This window comes from Phaseolus vulgaris, chromosome 8, assembly GCF_051622355.1.
Source record: "Phaseolus vulgaris cultivar YP4 chromosome 8, ASM5162235v1, whole genome shotgun sequence".
NCBI lineage: Eukaryota > Viridiplantae > Streptophyta > Magnoliopsida > Fabales > Fabaceae > Phaseolus > Phaseolus vulgaris.
Window position 1 is genome coordinate 61,214,928 of NC_143505.1, and position 18,879 is coordinate 61,233,806.

Below are 18,879 nucleotides of genomic sequence, written 5' to 3' on the forward strand. Positions count from 1 at the left end.
ATACTTAGACAAGTAAAATTTATATCCTTCTCAACTGAAATCATTCAAGTATTTATTTTATCAAATATGATATTTCAGTTAATAATTAATTGTTATCTTACTATAATTTAAAATTTGAATTACAATGTTACATAATGTAATCATTCATATTATTTGTAAGTTTTATCTAGGTTTACTGATATATTGGAGGATCAATCTTCTACCTTCACTAGAATGCAAACTTTTGAGTTAATCAATGATATCACCTTTACTTCTGGTATACCTAGTGCCGTGAAAGCCTATTTATTTGGTGAGACTTTGTGATTTGATTTATATCAATACGAAGGTATCAACAAAATAAAGTTACATAAAAGTGTTTTTTATAAACAAAAAGCACATAGTTTTTCTAACAATGTCGTGTTTTTTTTTGTTATAGTACAAGAAGGCAAAAAGAGGTTGATTGAAGATTACTAAAGAAATTTCATCTTTGGACTATAAGTTGTGTTTTTTGTTGTGACTTTGTTATGGATGTTGATTATTTTGCTATCTTGATGTAAGGGACATGTTTTGATATCTATTTTTATTCTTTAATGTCGAATTTTATCAATTTTATTTGGTTTGGTTTTGGTGCTCAAAATTCACAGTTTCTATGTTCTTCTAACCAACAGTTCTATATGTTCAAATGCTATATTAAACAATAAACCTTTATCATTTTATTTTTTTTATAATAAATTATTAACTAGATTTTCTTTTGAGTTTTTTTTATAGTAAACTTTTACGTTTAAAATAATCCAAATAACATTTATCAACTCGAATAAATAAATAATTCCAATGAAGTTTGTAGGTCACATCGATAGAAATAATGTGTTTTACTTAAGTATATTGGTTTAGTTTTCTTTTAAACATAATATTATTCACTTATCTTTCATTACTTCTTCATACACATAATTTTTTTTCTCAACAATGAATAAATTAAATAATTGAGACACTTTAGGAGTGTCTCAACCTTTTACATTAAAAAGTCTTTTACCAACTTCCTATAATTCAAGCCAATATTAGACAGGAAAATAATTAAAATACATCTTTTGATAAAGCTCCTATTATGTATATCACATAGTTTCGTATCTATGTTGTCTTTCTATTACATTCAGTCAGATTTATAGTTTATTAAGCCAGTTTACTTCCTTTATGTTAATCATTCGTACAAAATACAAATATACATTTGAGTCAATATTATCTATAATTTCCTTCTATCATGTGGCTCGTGTTTTCCTCCCTGCAAACCACCAAAAATATTCTCTACTAAAGATATAAAGTTAGTAATACCAGTCCAAACAGTTTATTAGACCATATACTTAATTGGTAACTTCACTAAATACCACTCTTGTTCTGGCAAAATTCACAGTTTCTATGTTTCTTCTAACTAACTAACAGCTTTGTATGTTCAAATGCTATATTAAACAATAAACATTTATCATTTTATTTTCTTTTATAATAAATTATTAACTAGATCTTTTTTCTGAGTTTTTTTTATCGTAAACTTTTACGTTTAAAATAATCCAAATAACATTTATCAACTCGAATAAATAAATAATTTCATTGAAGTTAATGTGTTTTACTTAAGTATATTGGTTTAGTTTTCTTTTAAACATAATATTATTCACTTTATCATTCATTATTTCTTCATATAATTGTTTTTCTTAGCAATGAATAAACTAAATAATTTAGACACTTTAGTATTTAAGAGTGTATCAACCTTTTACATTAAAAAATCCTTTACTAGCTTTCTATCATTCAAGTCAATCTTAGACAGGAAAATAAATATCATAAAGGAGTTCATCCCCTAACAACATCCCAACGAAAATACATCTTGTGATAAAGCCCATATTATGCATATCACATAGTTTCCTATCTATGTTGTCTTTCTATTACATTCAGTCAGATTTATAGTTTATTAAGTCAATTTACTTTCATTTATGTTAATCATTCGTACAAAATACAAATATACATTTGAGTCAATATTATCTATACTTCCTTCCATCGTGTGGCTCGTGTTTTCTTCCCTGCAAACCACCAAAAAAATTCTCTACTAAAGATATAAAGTTAATAATACCAACCCAAACAGTTTATTAGACCATATACTTAATTGGTAACTTCACTAAATACCACTCTTGTTCTGGAAAAATTCACAGTTTCTATGTTTCCTCTAACTAACAGCTTTGTATGTTCAAATGCTATATTAAACAATAAACATTTATCATTTTATTTTCTTTTATAAAAAATTATTAACTAGATCTTTTTCTGAGTTTTTTTTATCGTAAACTTTTACGTTTAAAATAATCCAAATAACATTTATCAACTCGAATAAATAAATAATTTCATTGAAGTTTGTAGGTCACATCGATAGAAATAATGTGTTTTACTTAAGTATATTGGTTTAGTTTTCTTTTAAACATAATATTATTCACTTATCATTCATTATTTCTTGATATAATTGTTTTTCTTAGCAATGAATAAACTAAATAATTGAGACACTTTAGTATTTAGGAGTGTATCAACCTTTTACATTAAAAAATCCTTTACTAGCTTCCTATAATTCAAGCCAATCTTAGACAGGAAAATAAATATTATAAAGGAGTTCATTCCCTAACAACATCCCAACGAAAATACATCTTTTGATAAATCCCCTATTATGCATATCACATAGTTTCCTATCTATGTTGTCTTTCTATTACATTCAGTCAGATTTATAGTTTATTAAGCCAGTTTACTCTCATTTATGTTAATCATTCGTACAAAATACAAATATACATTTGAGTCAATATTATCTATACTTTCCTTCCATTGTGTGGCTCGTGTTTTTTTCCCTGCAAACCACCAAAAAAATTCTCTACTAAAGATATAAAGTTAGTAATACCAACCCAAACAGTTTATTAGACCATATACTTAATTGGTTCATTCACTAAATATCACTCTTGTTCCGGCAAAATTCACAGTTTCTATGTTTCTTCTAACCAACAGCTCTATATGTTCAAATGCTATATTAAACAATAAACATTTATCATTTTATTTTCTTTTATAATAAATTATTAACTAGATCTTCTTCTGAGTTTTTTTTTTTTATCGTAAACTTTTACGTTTAAAATAATCCAAATAACATTTATCAACTCGAATAAATAAATAATTTCATTGAAGTTGGTAGGTCACATCGATAGAAATAATGTGTTTTACTTAAATATATTTTTAGTTTTCTTTTTAACATAATATTATTCATTTATCCTTCATTATTTCTTCATACACATAATTTTTTTCATAGATGAATAAATTAAATAATTGAGACATTTTAGGAGTGTCTCAACCTTTTACATTAAAAAGTCCGTTACCAGAAAAATAAATATCATAAAGGAGCTCATCCCCTAACAACATCCCAACGAAAATACATATTTTGATAAAACCCCTATTATGCATATCACATAGTTTCTATGTTGTCTTTCTATTACATTCAGTCAGATTTATAGTTTATTAAGCCAGTTTACCCTCCGTTATGTTAATCAATCATTCGTACAAAATACAAATATACATTTGAGTCAATATTATCTATACTTTCCTTTCATCATGTGGCTCGTGTTTTCCTCACTGCATACCACCAAAAAAATTATCTACTAAAGATATAAAGTTAGTAATACCAGTCCAAACAGTTTATTAGACCATATACTTAATTGGTTCCTCACTAAATATTACTCTTGTTCCGGTTAAGCATTACCCAAAAAAATATAACATTAGAAGTAATTATATGATGTTCAGAAATCACATGTTAAAAAAAAAGAGTGTGGACAAAGTACACATATAAGAGTCCATTTTATTTATACTTTCTAAGTCATTGTTTATAAAAGAACAAAAAGTAAAATTTTAAATCTAATGAGACAAATCTTCTTGCCCATATACATCTATTTATGATTAATACCATATGTTATAAATACATATATATTACACATTATAATTATATAAATTGTATTTATAGAAACCAAAAGAAAAAGAAAAATAAACACAATCTCGAATTGTTTACCATGACAATACCATGTCATAGGAAGAGAAGTTAAATGACATCTATAAAAAAAATCCTATACTCTTTTAATTAAAGGAATGTTTTCATAAACATTTGTTTCATAATTAAATTAAGTATATATATATATATATATATATTTAATATGTTGTATGCACACCATTAATAATTTTAGCTTGCATAAGAACTGTACCTATGTAATAAGCTGATTATAGCATTCGAAATTATCTACAGATTTTGTTCTATCTATAAATTCTAATTATATACAAACTTATATATAAGTAAATATATATGATTTTGGATAATTTACATTTCTTTTTCTTAAAGTTTTTAATAGTATTGATATTGTTATTTAAAAAATATTCATAATGTTTTAATAAATAAATTATTAACTATAATAATATTTAAAAAATAAGCATTTATCAATAAATATATTCATATTATTTTTCAACCCCTTTTGCCTAACAAAGGCTCTTACTTCACTTTGTTTTTCCTTTCATTTGAGGTGGGATTTTTCTTTTTTTCATTATTTTCTTTCCTTTTTCTGAAAGTATTGACTTTTATAGAAATTAAATACATTTCATTTCTTTTTATCTCACTTTGTTAAAAAAAATCTTTTAGCACCTCTTGTTCATTAAGTTCAGAAAATGTTGGTTGCTCGTGCCTTCTTTTGTTCTTTTGAACATGCTTCTTTTTTTTTTTTTACTTTTTCTTAAGCCCAAAATTATCAGTGGATTATCGTGGGCCTGATTGACTTTAAATTTAACCCTTCAATATGGATATTTCTTTCTGCACCTCCATATTTTCTTGTGATACTTCAAACCGATTAAAAGATCAAAATATCCTTTATTAGTGGATTATTGTGGTGGGCCTGATTGACTTTAAATTTAACCCTTCAATATGGATCTTTCTTTCCGCACCTCCGTATTTTCTTGTGATACTTCATACCTTTTAAAAGATCAAAATATCCTTGACGTGGGCCTGATTGACTTTAAATTTAACCCTTCAATATGAATCTTTCTTTCCACACCTCCGTATTTTCTTGTGATACTTAATACCTTTTAAAAGATCAAAATATCTTTTATTAGTGGATTATTGTCGTGGGCCTGATTGACTTTAAATTTAACCCCACAATATATGGATGTTTCTTCCTACACCTCCATAGTTTTTTGGGGTTACCCCATACTTTTTAAAAGATTAAAAATATTCTTTATTTTATTTATACCTTTTTATTTCGGAATGAATGATTTACAAACTTTGTATTATAAAGTTTAAGATTAAAATACTTTACAGATTCTATATTAAAAAATATATATATATTATAGATTACAGAGTATTTTCAGATTTGAAAATACCTTTTGATTCTGTAAATCGAAATATATTTTTCAAAAAAAAGAATATTATGGATTGTATAACTTAGAAAATTATTTTCTTAAAAATATCTTCTAAATTATACAATTCAGAAAATATAAATAGAAAAAAATTTAAAATTATAGAATTCAAAGTGTAGTGTTTTAAGGATAAAATAGTGTTTGTCTAACCTATGGGGGTGATGAGAGAAGTTACGAAGGTGTAGGAAGAAAGAACCCTTCAATATTTACTTCCCTTAGCTTGATGGGCTTAATAAGTCCAAATACTATATTATTACATTTATTTTTCACACAAAAGCAGAAAAGTCTCTAATTTTCTATAATTTAAATAAACTCTACTATAAAAAAAATATTGATTTAAAACTTATTTATAATATTCTATATGCACTCATCAAATTCCAAACATTCCACTTTCAAACTTGTTACATAGTCACAAATCATAACTTTTTTCTTGGCATATTTCTTTTATTTGATTTTTATGTGGATGTGAATGTATAAAATAGAACAAAGTTATGTAAAACATTTTTATAAATGTAAAAAAATGACCCTTATTTTTTTTTAATACTTTTAAATGACTTGCCATGCTTGATATATAGATTTAGTGTTGTCAAAATTTAAATGCAGTGCATCACACTTATAAAAATATAATAAAATTAATATAAATTAAACAAAAATTATAAAAAGGAGATGAAACTAAAAAAAGTATTTTCTTTAACAAAGTGGCCTAAAAAGAAATGAAATGTACTGCTATAAAAGTAAGTATCTCAAAAAGAAAGATGAGAGAAAAGGAAAAAAAAAATATAGATAACAAAATGGATTGGCAGGTGAGGTGGATTAACTTTTTGAACTTTTTTATTTTTGATATTTTAAAAGAAGATTTTATTATTTTGAAATAAAAACTCGTAGTGATCAATATTTTTTATATAACTTTATTTACATTAATTTATTTATACATCATTTGATTCATTGATATATTGTTGATATTTACTTTATTTTGTTAGGTATTAAACCTTTTTTATCAAGCAATAACAATTATTATAACTAAGTAAACAGGTCTAAGACAAAATAATTAAAAAAATATTACAAAAATTAAAAAATATAGACTAGCCCACCAATTCGTCCTGTGATATAGTCCGTTACTATTTTAAGCCCATGCAACCTTAACAGACCAGTTTGCACCTTCTCCTTTTAATGGACATTAATGGACAAACAACGAATTGGGCCAAAAGAGGCCAAATTTCTCATTTTGTCACTCTTAAGATATAAATACTTATGGGCTTCTTCTTTCTGCACCCCTATGTTTTTCTTCCTGCACCCCTACAATTTTGTAAATCCCAAAACTGACCTTCACCTTTTATTTAAAAAAACTAGAGTTTTCTAGGTTACCAGATTCATCAATCCGGGAGTGTGCTACGGATTCATCAATCTGGGAGTGTGCTATGGATTCATCAATCCGGAAGTGATTCGTGTTCTTTTTCAAATAAATGGGTGTTTCGAAAGCAACTTGTTGATTTCCGGATTGCTGAATCTGGAAGTCTAATTTTAGTTACGGATTGATGGATCCGGAAGATTACTGGATTCACCAATCCGGAAGATTACCGGATTCATCAATCTGGAAGATTAACGGATTCACCAATCCGGAATGCAAAAAAATAAATGTGGATTTCTTATTCCGTAAAATTACCGAATTGCATTGTCCAGAAGAAGAAAAATTAGTGTGAGTCTTATGTGTATTTTGGAATTTTTAAAAAATAATAGGGATATTTTTGTCTTTGCATTACATTGTGGGGGTGCAGGAAGAAAAACGTAGGGGTGCAGGAAGAAACTGCCATACTTATGTTGTAAAAATCAAAACTTTTAATATGTTGGAGATGAAAATCCACTAACATAAATTGGTTGTTTTGTTATATTTTAAATTTTATAAAAAAATAATAAAAATAAATTATTTCCTGTTTCTTTATAAATGATTAAACCAAATGACTAAAATATTTGTTTTTTTTAAACATAATAACACTATGATGTATAATTAAGGATCATACACATTTATAACAAAACATTTCACTAATTAAAAGAATTAGATTATCTTTTTAAATACATCTATCATAATCAATTATATATCTTAAATTATAGTTTTTATTAGTAGTTCTACTCTCTTTTTAATTTAACCAAATTAAGAGTAATCAATTTACTTTATATTTCATGATTCCTCTTCCATGTAATATAAAACACAACAGTACACTAATTAATTTATTGTGTTAAACATTATAACACAATACTTCATTAAACAGTGTAACACAATGTATACAACTTTTTAACCTCTTCCAAATAAAATACATTCACATGATTTTGATACATACTATAATGTAAATTGTTCACCAGAATAATACATATACTTTGTTTGAAAATAAATATTAAAGTAAAATATAAATATTCAACAGACATTATCTTTATTTTATCTAAACAACAGTGTCTCTCTGCAAAGTAAGAGAGGCCATGGAACTCTGCACAAGAACCTTCACAAGTTTTCTTCTTTCCAACTCTTTTTTCTCTTCAAACCCTCCTCTTCTCCCTGCTAATGCCAAAGCTACGGTCTTCAAATTCAATTCCCTAAAATTGTCATCCTTTTCGCCTCATATTCATCTCTTTCAACCTTTTCACTCCCCTCACACTTCTTTTTCTTCCCCCTTCACAGTCTCAGCTGCTTCTTCCTCTTCCTCAGTTGCAGTTGGCACAGAACAGGACCGTCTTCCGGCAGAACTGAATGTCACAGAAACAGAGCAGCTCAATTCCACTGTATGATCATTTTTTTTTCATTCTTTTGTTGCATCCTTTAAAGTGGGTAGATTTCTCATGTCCATGTTCATGAGTTTTATTATAAGCTTTATTTGGATGTTGCTTAGATGTTCAATTCAACAAGCAGCATGTGAGTCAGAATTTGTCATTTGTTATATAATTTATAATGGGTAATAGTAATTGTGAAATCTGTGTAAGGTGTAAGCATAATTAAGGCTTTTTTGAAGAAAGATAAAATTAAGGTGTTATTGGTTTATTTTATTTTCTTTTTTTCCATTTACGTTAATGTATTCTGTATTAACCTCGTGAGATGTCTAATGTGTGTGTATGTATATATATATATATATATATATATATATATATATATATATATATAATTTAAGAAATATAGTCAAACTAGAGTGTTTATTCAATGACTTGCACAGGAGGGTATGTGGGGAGTGTGCAAGTCAAAGTGAATTTGGATCCTCTCAAGTTATTTGATAACAACATTAAAATACAATTAATAGTTTGTGTGTATTTTTCTCTTCAACATTACCATATTTTGTTACATAAAGAGGAGAGGGTGTAGATTTGATTCTATATTTATGGAAGCATCATTAATCAATTGCAAACGAAAGCCTTAATATAGATTCATATCACTGAACATTTACTTCTGCATCTCTTTCCCTTTGCAGGTTAAATTGCACGTGGAGGTGCCACCATTGGTATGTGAGGATTGTTACAAAAGGGTCATAGCAGAGTTTATGAAGCAAGCAAAGGTGATATTGGGTTACATAGTTATTCAATACAATGTTATTATCATATTCTGGCTCAAAGAAGACAATTACAGCAAATTATTGTAGTCTGCAAATACAGTGCTCTTTATTTTTGTGTCAAAGGGGATTTTCAGTTTATAAGTTCTAATTTCTAAATATATTATTACTATAATCTCTCCTGTCTCTGTATTGTTTTTCATTGGAAATTTATGGTTACTAAACTTCACAATCTTAAGGCATGGACTCTGTCCTATCATATAATAATTTACTGAATCGTCATACATAAGTACTTTGCTTGAGATTGTCATGGATCCAAGTTTCAGAGGACCACATGTTGTCTTATGAGCTAATTTAGCATGGTTTTAAATACAGGTTCCTGGATTTCGCCCTGGAAAGAAAGTTCCAGAAGACATTCTTATTAGTTATGTTGGGAGACAAAATGTCCACAAGGCTACTATTGAATCTATATTAAGAAGGACAATTTCACATGCTATGACATCGGTATGTTGTGATACAGTCTCTATTTTACTATGTTTTATATCCTTACTTTTTCTCTTCGTATTACTCTATTAGACTGTTTTGGATTCATTGTGTTTTACTTGTAATTATATCTTCGAGAGATTCTTGTTCCTGGGAAACTTGTGCGATACACCGCAGATAAGTCCTTACGGACAATGATCGCCCATGTCTCAAGAAATCAACATTGTTCGTGTTTTCAAACTTTATTTACTACAATTATATCTGTTATTAATACCAATTCTGTGTCATAACTACAGAGCAGTCACATCCATCACAAACATTATAAAATCTTCACACTTGAAAGACAAGCTTATCAGTTCATGCACATTGCACGAGCACAAACTGATCATTGACCTTTCCTCATTACCCTGTTTATTTAATAGTGCTGTCTAATAGTACATTTATTTAAACTCTCCCAACAAAATTGCCTTTGATCTGAGGACTTGATACTGATAAACAGATTAAAAAATTTCTTAGTTTCCTGTTCTTTTTGTTCGAAGATATTACTGAATAAAGTAGATCATTAGATAAAGTATTATTCTGATCTTACACTTAAGCATTTGATAATTAATTTTGTTTATAGGTTACAGGGAGGGCTTTGCAGGACTCAGTACGTATAGTTACCAAGTTTCCTGAGATGGAGAAGACATATTCTTCTCTTGGATCTCTTAGGTAATCTATAGGTTAAACTTTTTGAAATGTATTTACCATTAGACTTGTTATTTTCATTTCCCTTTGCTGCATCTGTAATACTAAAACTATCGTCTGTCATAATATAGAGAAAAGGAAGATTATCTTTAAGAAGGCTAATATTGTCAGCCAATGACTTCTACGGGCAATTATATTAATTATTCTCACTGATCTCACTTTTCCAGATATGATGTCCTTGTTGATATTGCACCAGAAATCAAATGGATTCCTGATGATAATGCATACAAAAATTTAAAGATTGTTGTTGAGATAGATAGTGATATAGATGCTAAAATAACATCTGAACAAGAATTTAAAAGGCGTTACAAGTCCATTGGTGCACTGAAAGTAGTTGCTGACAGAGGGCTACAGGTGACTAAATTTAATTTATTCCATTCTGCTACTATTTATTTTTGCTTCTTAAAATGATTGTTTACTAGAAATGCTATTTATTTGGAACTTGTATGAATCATTTTATTCATAAAACTTAACAAACTATAGAGATTTCACATGCGTGTTTTATATTTAGTCACAATTGATACCATGAAAGATGTTAACTGATTATTTTCATGCTAATTTTTTATCTTTACTATGTCAGACTAACAAATAACTGTTATAAGACATTGTTTCCTTTGTTATCTATTTACTATTATCTTAATAATTAATATTTGTATGAATTGATATTGACTAGTCTATCCAAAACTAGCTGGCTGCAACAAAATATTTCTTTTGCTGTTCACAGGTTGGTGATGTTGCTCTCCTTGACATCTCAGCAACAACCATTGATCAAGACGAATCAAATGTTAAAAATATTCCTTCTGCTGAAAGTAAAGGTCTGGTGTTGTGCTTGAAGAATGATAACGAACTGATAAGTGATGGAAGTCTTTGCTTTTTGTAATAGATCATGTATATTTTTCCTCTAAACTTATATTAGTTATGCAGGCTTTAATTTTGATACAGAAGATGGGGACAAGGTATTACCAGGTTTCCTTGATTCAATAATTGGAATTCATCGTGGTGAATCAAAATCTTTTCCTCTTGTATTTCCTGAAACATGGACGCAAGAAAATCTTCGCGGTGTTCATGCTCAGTTTACTGTAAGTTTCTACGGCTGATTGGCCGTATATATTATATACTTTATGACACTTTTTCATCTCCAGCTGATTGCGAGTACCATCTTTTGTCTTTGCATTTACCTCCTAGAAAGAGGCTGAAATCAAGAAATGTAGTTTTACCTTTCTTGTTCAACTTGTGTAATTGTTGCCCCATCATACAGTAATCCATTGAGGCATGTTGGCTAAATGCAGTTGCTGCTTTCCATTTGAGGGTTTGTTTATCCCTCTGCCAAAATTCAACTATACTTCCTCTCAAAGGGATTCAAACTTTTCCTAAATATTGTACACAGTGCTCAACCCATTTTCATGGGTACACACATTTGTATCATGTACAAGTGCATATTTGGTTTCTCATATTTTCTTGTAGCTTGCTTAAAAACTCCTTTGGCTGCATATACTGCTCATGTTTATTAAAAGTCTCTTTCATTCATAACAGGTTGAATGCAAAGAACTTTTTTATAGAGATTTGCCAGAACTGGATGATTCTATTGCTGATAAGCTTCTCCCTGGATGCAGCACAGTGGAGCAGGTGACCTTTTTACCCTTGCTTTGATTGTTAACTAAACTGAGGAATTATGTTGAGTTGAATTCAGAGTAAAGTTCTCCAGCATGAATTGTCAGGTCAAAGACTACTTGTTACAGAGATGCCTAGAGGTGGAGCAAACAGCTAGAGAACAAGCAACTGATAATGCTATCTTAGATCGGATTTCTAAGGTAATATTACATTAGATTGATTCTGTCTTATCTACTAGTTTATTAGCGTGTACCTTGCACCGTGTTTTCTATATGTGTGCATAATGAAGCACACTTGCATCTGACATGGATACACTAGAGTAATTATCATCATTATCACTATTTTTGTTAGAGATATATCCATTTTAGAATTTGGGTTAAAAAGTCCAACTCAGTTTCATAAAATTGGTTTGTGAAGTGAAATTCAAGCTTTATTGGCTCTATTGAAATTGTCTTTCTAGTTGATGTGGGATTAAACACCACCATTGAGATTGCAACTAGAAAAGATTAGGACTGTATTTAATTTATCTAAACCATTATCAACAAGTTGATAAAAGATCTGTGTTGTCATTTTCAGATGGTAGAGGTTGATATACCTCAATCCTTGTTCGAGGAACAAGGTAGGCAGCTTTATGGAGCCAACCTATTAGAAATACAGGTATTGATTGCAAGATGCATCATTTTCAGGCCAATCAGGCATTTAAATTTTTTTACATTTTTATTCACAATTTAGTGAAAAAACACTCTGATCTTTGTCAGGCAAAAATGAAACTAAATGAGCAACAGCTGGCATCTCTCTCAAGTCCAAAGGCTGTGAACCAATATCTTGAGCATCAGAAGGAAAATATAACAAATTTGATAAAACAGAATCTGGCAGTGGGTGATATATATAGGCGTGAAAATCTGCAGGTAGCATGTTTGATTAAGATGTGTCCGTTATATATATTTGCTCAGGTCATGCTGACAACAAATTTTTTTCCCTTGTCAAGAGATGGAACAAGTGTACCAATTCTATGTGATTGAGAAAAACATTTGCTTTGCATATCAGTTGTTTTATAATTAAGCTGTCTAGTATATCGATCACTTTTGCTACAAAATGATTTGTATTTTTGTATGTTTTGTAGTTTGCTACCGAGGACCTTGTCAAAGAGGTTGAGAATTCCATTGCTGAATTCAAACGTCAAAATCAAGAATATGATGAGGAACGGGTGAAGGATCAGGTTTGCACCATACTTCCATGTTTGTTTATTGTTTTGGCTGCTTCATCGTTTCATATATATACAGAACTACAAATATCTTGAACCGTTTTCAAATGGTCCATGTAGGGATAGCATTTCATACTGCATACCATTTTGATTAACTAAATTATATACAATGTCTTGACAATTGTAGGATAGGTTGCATTTTCAAAAGAGAAAAAATTATGCTTTGGGCCAAACTCTCTTTCCTAATTTAACAGATTGATTGATATGATCTTTTTGATCTTTCCTGAAGGTTCAAGAAATACTAGAAGGAGCTAAAGTGCTTGAATGGTTGAGAGAACATGCAGAGATTCAATATATAACTAGATGAGAGATGAGCACTAGCCAAAAAAAAAAACAGGAAAATGAAATTGCAGGTTCATTTGAAAGAATTTTGTTTCAGCGGATGTATGTTGTGAGAAAAAAAAACTATTCTTGATTGAATTTTGAAGAAAATTAAGAATAGAAAAATGTATTACATGTTTGTAAATTGAGACTTTTACAGTGAATTAAAAATAGATAGCACTAACAAAAAACAGTATTGAAAAACACCAATATATTTCTCATTAAAAATCCAATTTAAATGTCAATGTTAAGCCCTAAATGGAAAAGAAGGAATGTATTGTCACATGCAAGAATCCCTACACTCTGTACTTAATATAGTTCAGCAGTTAACAAAAAGGTCTAAAAAAAATTATTTACTAATCTACACCACTTGTTCCAACAGGGTCTTAATCTACAGATATAACACCAATTGAAGCATGCTTTTATTAAGTGTGTAGTGAACTTGTCATAAACGCCTTTCTTGCAACATCTGCCCAAGTTTTGAGTAGAGAGCTAGCTGCTCCTCTGAACCAAGGTTCCTCATTATCTGCATAGATAAAACATTGCATATGAATTTACAACAAAACACTATGATGTTACACTTATGGGCAATGATCACAGCCAAATGTAATCTGTTTTTGACTTAGATGTGTGCAACATTGTAACGGAAATGAAACAGCACCCTCTAATTTTCACATGATTGAAAATTAACCAATAAAATGCTTAAACCAGAGACGCACCTGGTCCAAAAGCATTTCTACTGAATAGTCTTGGCCAGCAACAAATGATTGATGGTAAATGTAGACAAAAACAGCCATTACCATCTGAAAAGGATGCATAACGCAGTTTAAAACACAACATTCACAACAACTGCCGAGATATTTGTGTCTTTACTTTATTGCATGTCAGAAAGTAGTACATAGTTTATGGTAAAATTGAAAGTGCTTTAAATGGTTAAGTGATAAGCATTACAAGCATATATAAAGACCACATATAATTTTATTAGCAATGAATTAATTGCACTATGAAAAGTCAAGATTATGGAATATCCTAGCTCATCCATAAGAAAAGGGTAGAAATAAAATATAAGAAAATACTCCCAAATACTTAAAGCATGAACTTAACAATCATAGCAGTTACTCACTGTAATTCTATAAAAAAAAACTGAATACTATCTTGAATTAAGTAATAGCCTATTCAGATATATGCTAAGGATTGTTATAGTGTACAATTATCAATCTCAGAGCAAACCTGGCAGTCCATTCTGTCTGTAAATCCACCATGTCCTGGTATACTGTCACCAAAGTCCTGTAATCAATGAAAGATATCAATGGTGTTACAATGTTTGGGAGTTTCAAACAAAATAAATCTCTAGGATAAAGAGCAAAAACAGACTTTGATTTTAAAAGCTCTTTTGAAACCACTGGCAAAAAAACCTCCAAATGGCGCTATGATTGACGCAAATAGTCCCATCCACAAGGCATGCCACTGTACTGGCAAAACTGCTATCTCTTTCCAAGGAAGCTACAAAATGTTGCAAAATGAAAAGCTCAGTCTTTAAAACTCTTAATTTTATGGAGAATAATACGTGATGTGTGTAGTTATGGAGAAACTGCTAAATCTCAAGAAGTCTTACCGAATGAGAAATCAGTCCAGGCAATGGAATGTACTCTGGCTTAAAAATCGGGTCAGTGTCACACTGAAGCCAACCAGTTGATAAATCCTGAATTTATTTCACCATCATTAGGAAGGAACAACATTGATATTTCCTCCAAGATGATTGCACTCAATCAAGATTGTTACCTTCCTTGGACATGTTAACCACTGGAAGCGACCCAAGAAGTATGCAAACTGCACAAACACAGGTGACATCATCATGTAAATCAATTACACTGAAAAGTATCATTGAATCAAAATAAAGAGGAGGTTGTGAATCAAACACATGATCTAGTAGAGTACAGTTATAAATAAAATGTGAATTTTAAAAAGTTTTCTGGGATGGTAGTTGGTTAGCATCTCTCCTGAATGAGTTCAGTTGTTAAGGACAAAAGGAATGAACTAAAGAAAAGCAGGATGTTACTAACTGATGCTTACTGTAAACGCAGCAATCATGGTGGCAACAGATGCTCCAATGAAACCTTCCCATGTTTTCTTTGGAGAAAGCTTGATCAGAGGTGTTCTCCCAAAATAGAAACCGAAGAAATATGCTCCAACATCATTCATAGCAATTAGGGATGCAGGGAAAATAAACCTTTCATAATAATTTAACAAGTTAGATTCTAAAAAAAAATTGAAGTATGTAAAACACAGTGGTTAGCAATACCAGATGAGCTACTGATATTATAATCTTTTTGAATTTCTATTGAATGGAGAAAAAGCATGGATGGTGCTTTAGTAGAAAAGTGAAACTCTTTAGGAGCAAACAGAGAAAACAAGAACTAGAGAAAGCTACCAGGGAAAAACAGGATGCATTTTATTAAATGAAATTGCTAGAAATTATTTCTTGTTGATTGATTTAATGTATCCTTTTTTGTAAGTAACTGTGGTCAACAATTTTCTGATAAATATAAAAGAAGCATATAATCATATTTGTAAAGATGTTTTAAGTAAGCTAAAGTTACATAAAATAGGAAATAATAAACTAAGAGAAGGAATTAAAAAATGTAGATTACATCATCAAGTAATTCAGCATAAGTCATATTACCAGAATATCCCTTCAAATATGTTGGCCACAGTGAATGCAGACTGGGTAAACACAACAATGAGTATCATATGTGTCCATGCATACTGCCCAAACTGATACTTGTAATATCTCTTCTTCAATGAAAGAATAAACCATACAAAACCTGAAATCACAGATGAAATGAACATACCATACAAAACAATACAAGAATGAAATATTTTATTTATATTACAGGGCAACAAACTTTTGAACCTGCAAAAGACTATATCAGATAGAAAAATTATGTTACTCAACAGGATTGATTCAGATTTATAAGAAATATGTCCAATAAAGACAGGACATATAGGTATGTTGCTTGAATATATATAATTATCTATGTGTGCTCTCTCTTACCAAAATTTGGTTGACAATAATTGAGATAGGATACATCAAGTTCCTATGAATAAATTTGGAAGCACTAACCTGCAATATATAAGAAGTAACATATAACCATCTGATACTTGATCAGATTGCTCACAAGCCTATACAAGAATTTGTCTGAGGTCACTGTATTCACAAGTTGTTGACTGAGGATACGGCCATATACGAAAAGCATTGCTGTGAAGAAAAAGTGCCTGGACATTGCATTGGGAATCTTATATTTGTAAAACACTAGATATTAAGCATTTCTGATATACACAATTATCATTTAGAAATTAGAACAGCACGCATGCTTACCAGTTCAAGAGCTTAAACTTAGGGAGACGTTTATCTTGAGTTGCTCTTGTAAGTAGATTGAAGAGCTCACTGGCCATAAATATTTGGATAACAACAACCATGGCCCAGATGTAAAGATGACCTAAGTAAATGATTAGTGAGACACTAGCTAACATCCACAGAGATGAGCATGCACGAATCCACATTGATCTGTATTTATATTTATCATCCACCAGTAAAAAGTTTCCATTTGATTTGTTTATCTCTGCAGGAATCTAGCATAAAAAAGAAGCTAGCATAAGTTTCAAATTCTCCCAAATGAAACAAGTTAAATGGAAGTCCGTATTCAATCATTACTTCATCAACTACACCTAGATGTATCTTATACATATTTCTGCACAAGTTAAAGGGAAGTTCATACTCAACAATTATTTCATCAACTACACGAATCAAATGTTCTCTAAATTGATAATTTTGTGTTTTCTAAATTGACAGAATCTAGATAACAGGTCTTTCAGCAGCATAACTTCGCATTAAAACTTGAAATAAATGTTTCCTCAATCACAAGCAGACATGTTAATTCACTACACCAACCTCATTTGAGCGTCTCCTTAGCCGAAAACTTGGCGTTCTTGGCGAATTACAGTTATGATCCATTTGTATATCTCTCATTGGCGAAGTGATTGTTCAAACACTTTTGGAGTGGTATACATGCACGGACTGAGACCTCCCCTGAGACATTAGATGGCAAAAAGTTGTAAAAGCAAATGCAGACATCCCTAATAGGAATCCTAGGAATGTATCAAAAGCTTGCATATTTCTATCCACAGCAAAAGGGATAGCCAAAAAGGTGCAAACAGATTCATTGGGATTAATAGTAATTAATAAGGAATGAAATTAGTTTAGTTTACACTAGGTACAAAATGATCTTGATGTATTTATGTGTTTCAATCGAATTTAACAATGTTACCTAGTAGAGTGAGCGTTGATTGAAGATGTTTTGGAACAACATAAGCATGTGGGTAGCATGTAACTAAAGTTACACAAAAATAGATCATTGATTGTGACAGAGAGAAATGGCATAACAACTGAAACAATAAAATAATAGAAACTATAGAAGAAAAAGGAAAATGGAGGTGAAAATTAGGAGTACATACTTGGATTGAAGAGGTAGAAAATGAGAACTGGGAAAAATTGACGATGAGGATTGAGATGGTGGTGTTAGATGTGGATTTGCTGTGTTTCAGGGAAACGAGAATAACAGAAAGCATATCAGAAGTAGACATAGTAGGAGAGAGAACAAATTACGAGAGTTACGTAATGCTCCACATTCACCACTAATTAATCCAGGGTTACTTTATATTATACAAAAACACTAATAAATATATTAAAAAAAAACTATGATATAACTCTATTATTTAGAGAGTGAATATAGAAAGAAAAGTTAATTGTGAACTATTCATATGAATATATCAAGAATTAATTATAAGAATAAAAAAATGTTTTTATCTAAAATATACTTATTTTCCTTAAAATAAATATTGTATAAGAGTTATATGATAGTATATAAGTAAAGTTGTAATGAAGTGTTAAAAATAAATATCTTAATGTGAAGAATATGTTAATTTGAAGAAATATTTGGAGTGTAATTAGTGGGAACATTATTCCATTCCTGGGGCATAACAACAATGGTACAAGTGGCAAACCTAAGACTGGGACCACCATCACAGTATCTATGATGCGACCAAGTGAGAGAGTAGTAGGTATGATACGAGAGAGAACAATTTACAAACATTTCTGCTAATAAAACAGAATCAATTTAATCAGAGATTAAAATTTTTATAATATAGAGTTAGATTTAAAATTCACTTTTTAATATGAGAGTTTATTGGATTTATCGTATCATTCTTTATTGAATTGTTATCGACTCACTCGTAATATATAATGTCTCACGTGAGTTGATAAACTCACAACAGATTTCTAACCAAGATATGGAAATCAAATAAAAAAGGAAAAAAAAACACGATGAAGATTAGAGTATTAATTGTTTTGACATGTTAGTTTTAATGCTTTATCAAGTAGGATTTGTCAAAGAGATTAGTTTTAAGGTCTGTATATCGAGATGGGAAGAAAAT

General features: G+C 29.8%; 2 protein-coding genes across 3 annotated transcripts; one reads left to right on the top strand and one right to left on the bottom strand.

Moving 5' to 3' along the window:
• The first annotated feature begins 7,825 nt into the window (after positions 1-7,825).
• Positions 7,826-13,531, top strand: LOC137824208 (trigger factor type chaperone family protein). The gene is made up of 13 exons (XM_068629735.2): positions 7,826-8,205; positions 8,883-8,966; positions 9,336-9,464; positions 10,066-10,154; positions 10,358-10,544; positions 10,915-11,005; positions 11,115-11,269; positions 11,724-11,816; positions 11,909-12,001; positions 12,378-12,458; positions 12,560-12,709; positions 12,925-13,020; positions 13,295-13,531. Exons 1-13 carry the CDS (start codon positions 7,906-7,908, stop codon positions 13,370-13,372), a joined length of 1,626 nt encoding a protein of 541 aa, XP_068485836.1. The 5' UTR covers positions 7,826-7,905; the 3' UTR covers positions 13,373-13,531.
• A 105-nt stretch (positions 13,532-13,636) lies between these two features.
• LOC137824209 (phosphatidate cytidylyltransferase 1) lies at positions 13,637-17,478 on the bottom strand. 2 transcript variants are annotated; one of them, XM_068629736.2, is made up of 11 exons: positions 17,339-17,478; positions 16,766-17,019; positions 16,511-16,662; positions 16,070-16,211; positions 15,460-15,616; positions 15,169-15,216; positions 15,002-15,088; positions 14,761-14,889; positions 14,617-14,673; positions 14,106-14,189; positions 13,637-13,912 (listed from the first exon to the last, which is right to left on the bottom strand). In XM_068629736.2, the coding sequence occupies exons 1-11, from the start codon at positions 17,414-17,416 to the stop codon at positions 13,832-13,834; spliced, it is 1,269 nt and encodes a 422-aa protein (XP_068485837.1). In that variant the 5' UTR covers positions 17,417-17,478; the 3' UTR covers positions 13,637-13,831. The 2 variants fall into 2 exon arrangements, with proteins under 2 accessions (XP_068485837.1, XP_090149908.1); XM_090293782.1 differs by lacking the exons at positions 16,070-16,211; positions 16,511-16,662; positions 16,766-17,019; positions 17,339-17,478 and adding an exon at positions 15,689-15,751.
• Positions 17,479-18,879: the final 1,401 nt, after the last annotated feature.

Bases quoted from the DNA above. Each gene is read 5' to 3' on its own strand.
- LOC137824208 (XM_068629735.2), top strand. From the start codon at position 7,906: ATGGAACTCTGCACAAGAACCTTCACAAGTTTTCTTCTTTCCAACTCT. The intron at 12,002-12,377 runs GTAATATTACAT...TGTCATTTTCAG, and splicing joins TCTTAGATCGGATTTCTAAG to ATGGTAGAGGTTGATATACC. The intron at 12,459-12,559 runs GTATTGATTGCA...GATCTTTGTCAG, and splicing joins CCAACCTATTAGAAATACAG to GCAAAAATGAAACTAAATGA.
- LOC137824209 (XM_068629736.2), bottom strand. From the start codon at position 17,416: ATGAGAGATATACAAATGGATCATAACTGTAATTCGCCAAGAACGCCA. The intron at 17,020-17,338 runs GTTGGTGTAGTG...TTTTTATGCTAG, and splicing joins TAAGGAGACGCTCAAATGAG to ATTCCTGCAGAGATAAACAA. The intron at 16,663-16,765 runs GTAAGCATGCGT...TGCAATGTCCAG, and splicing joins AAGTTTAAGCTCTTGAACTG to GCACTTTTTCTTCACAGCAA.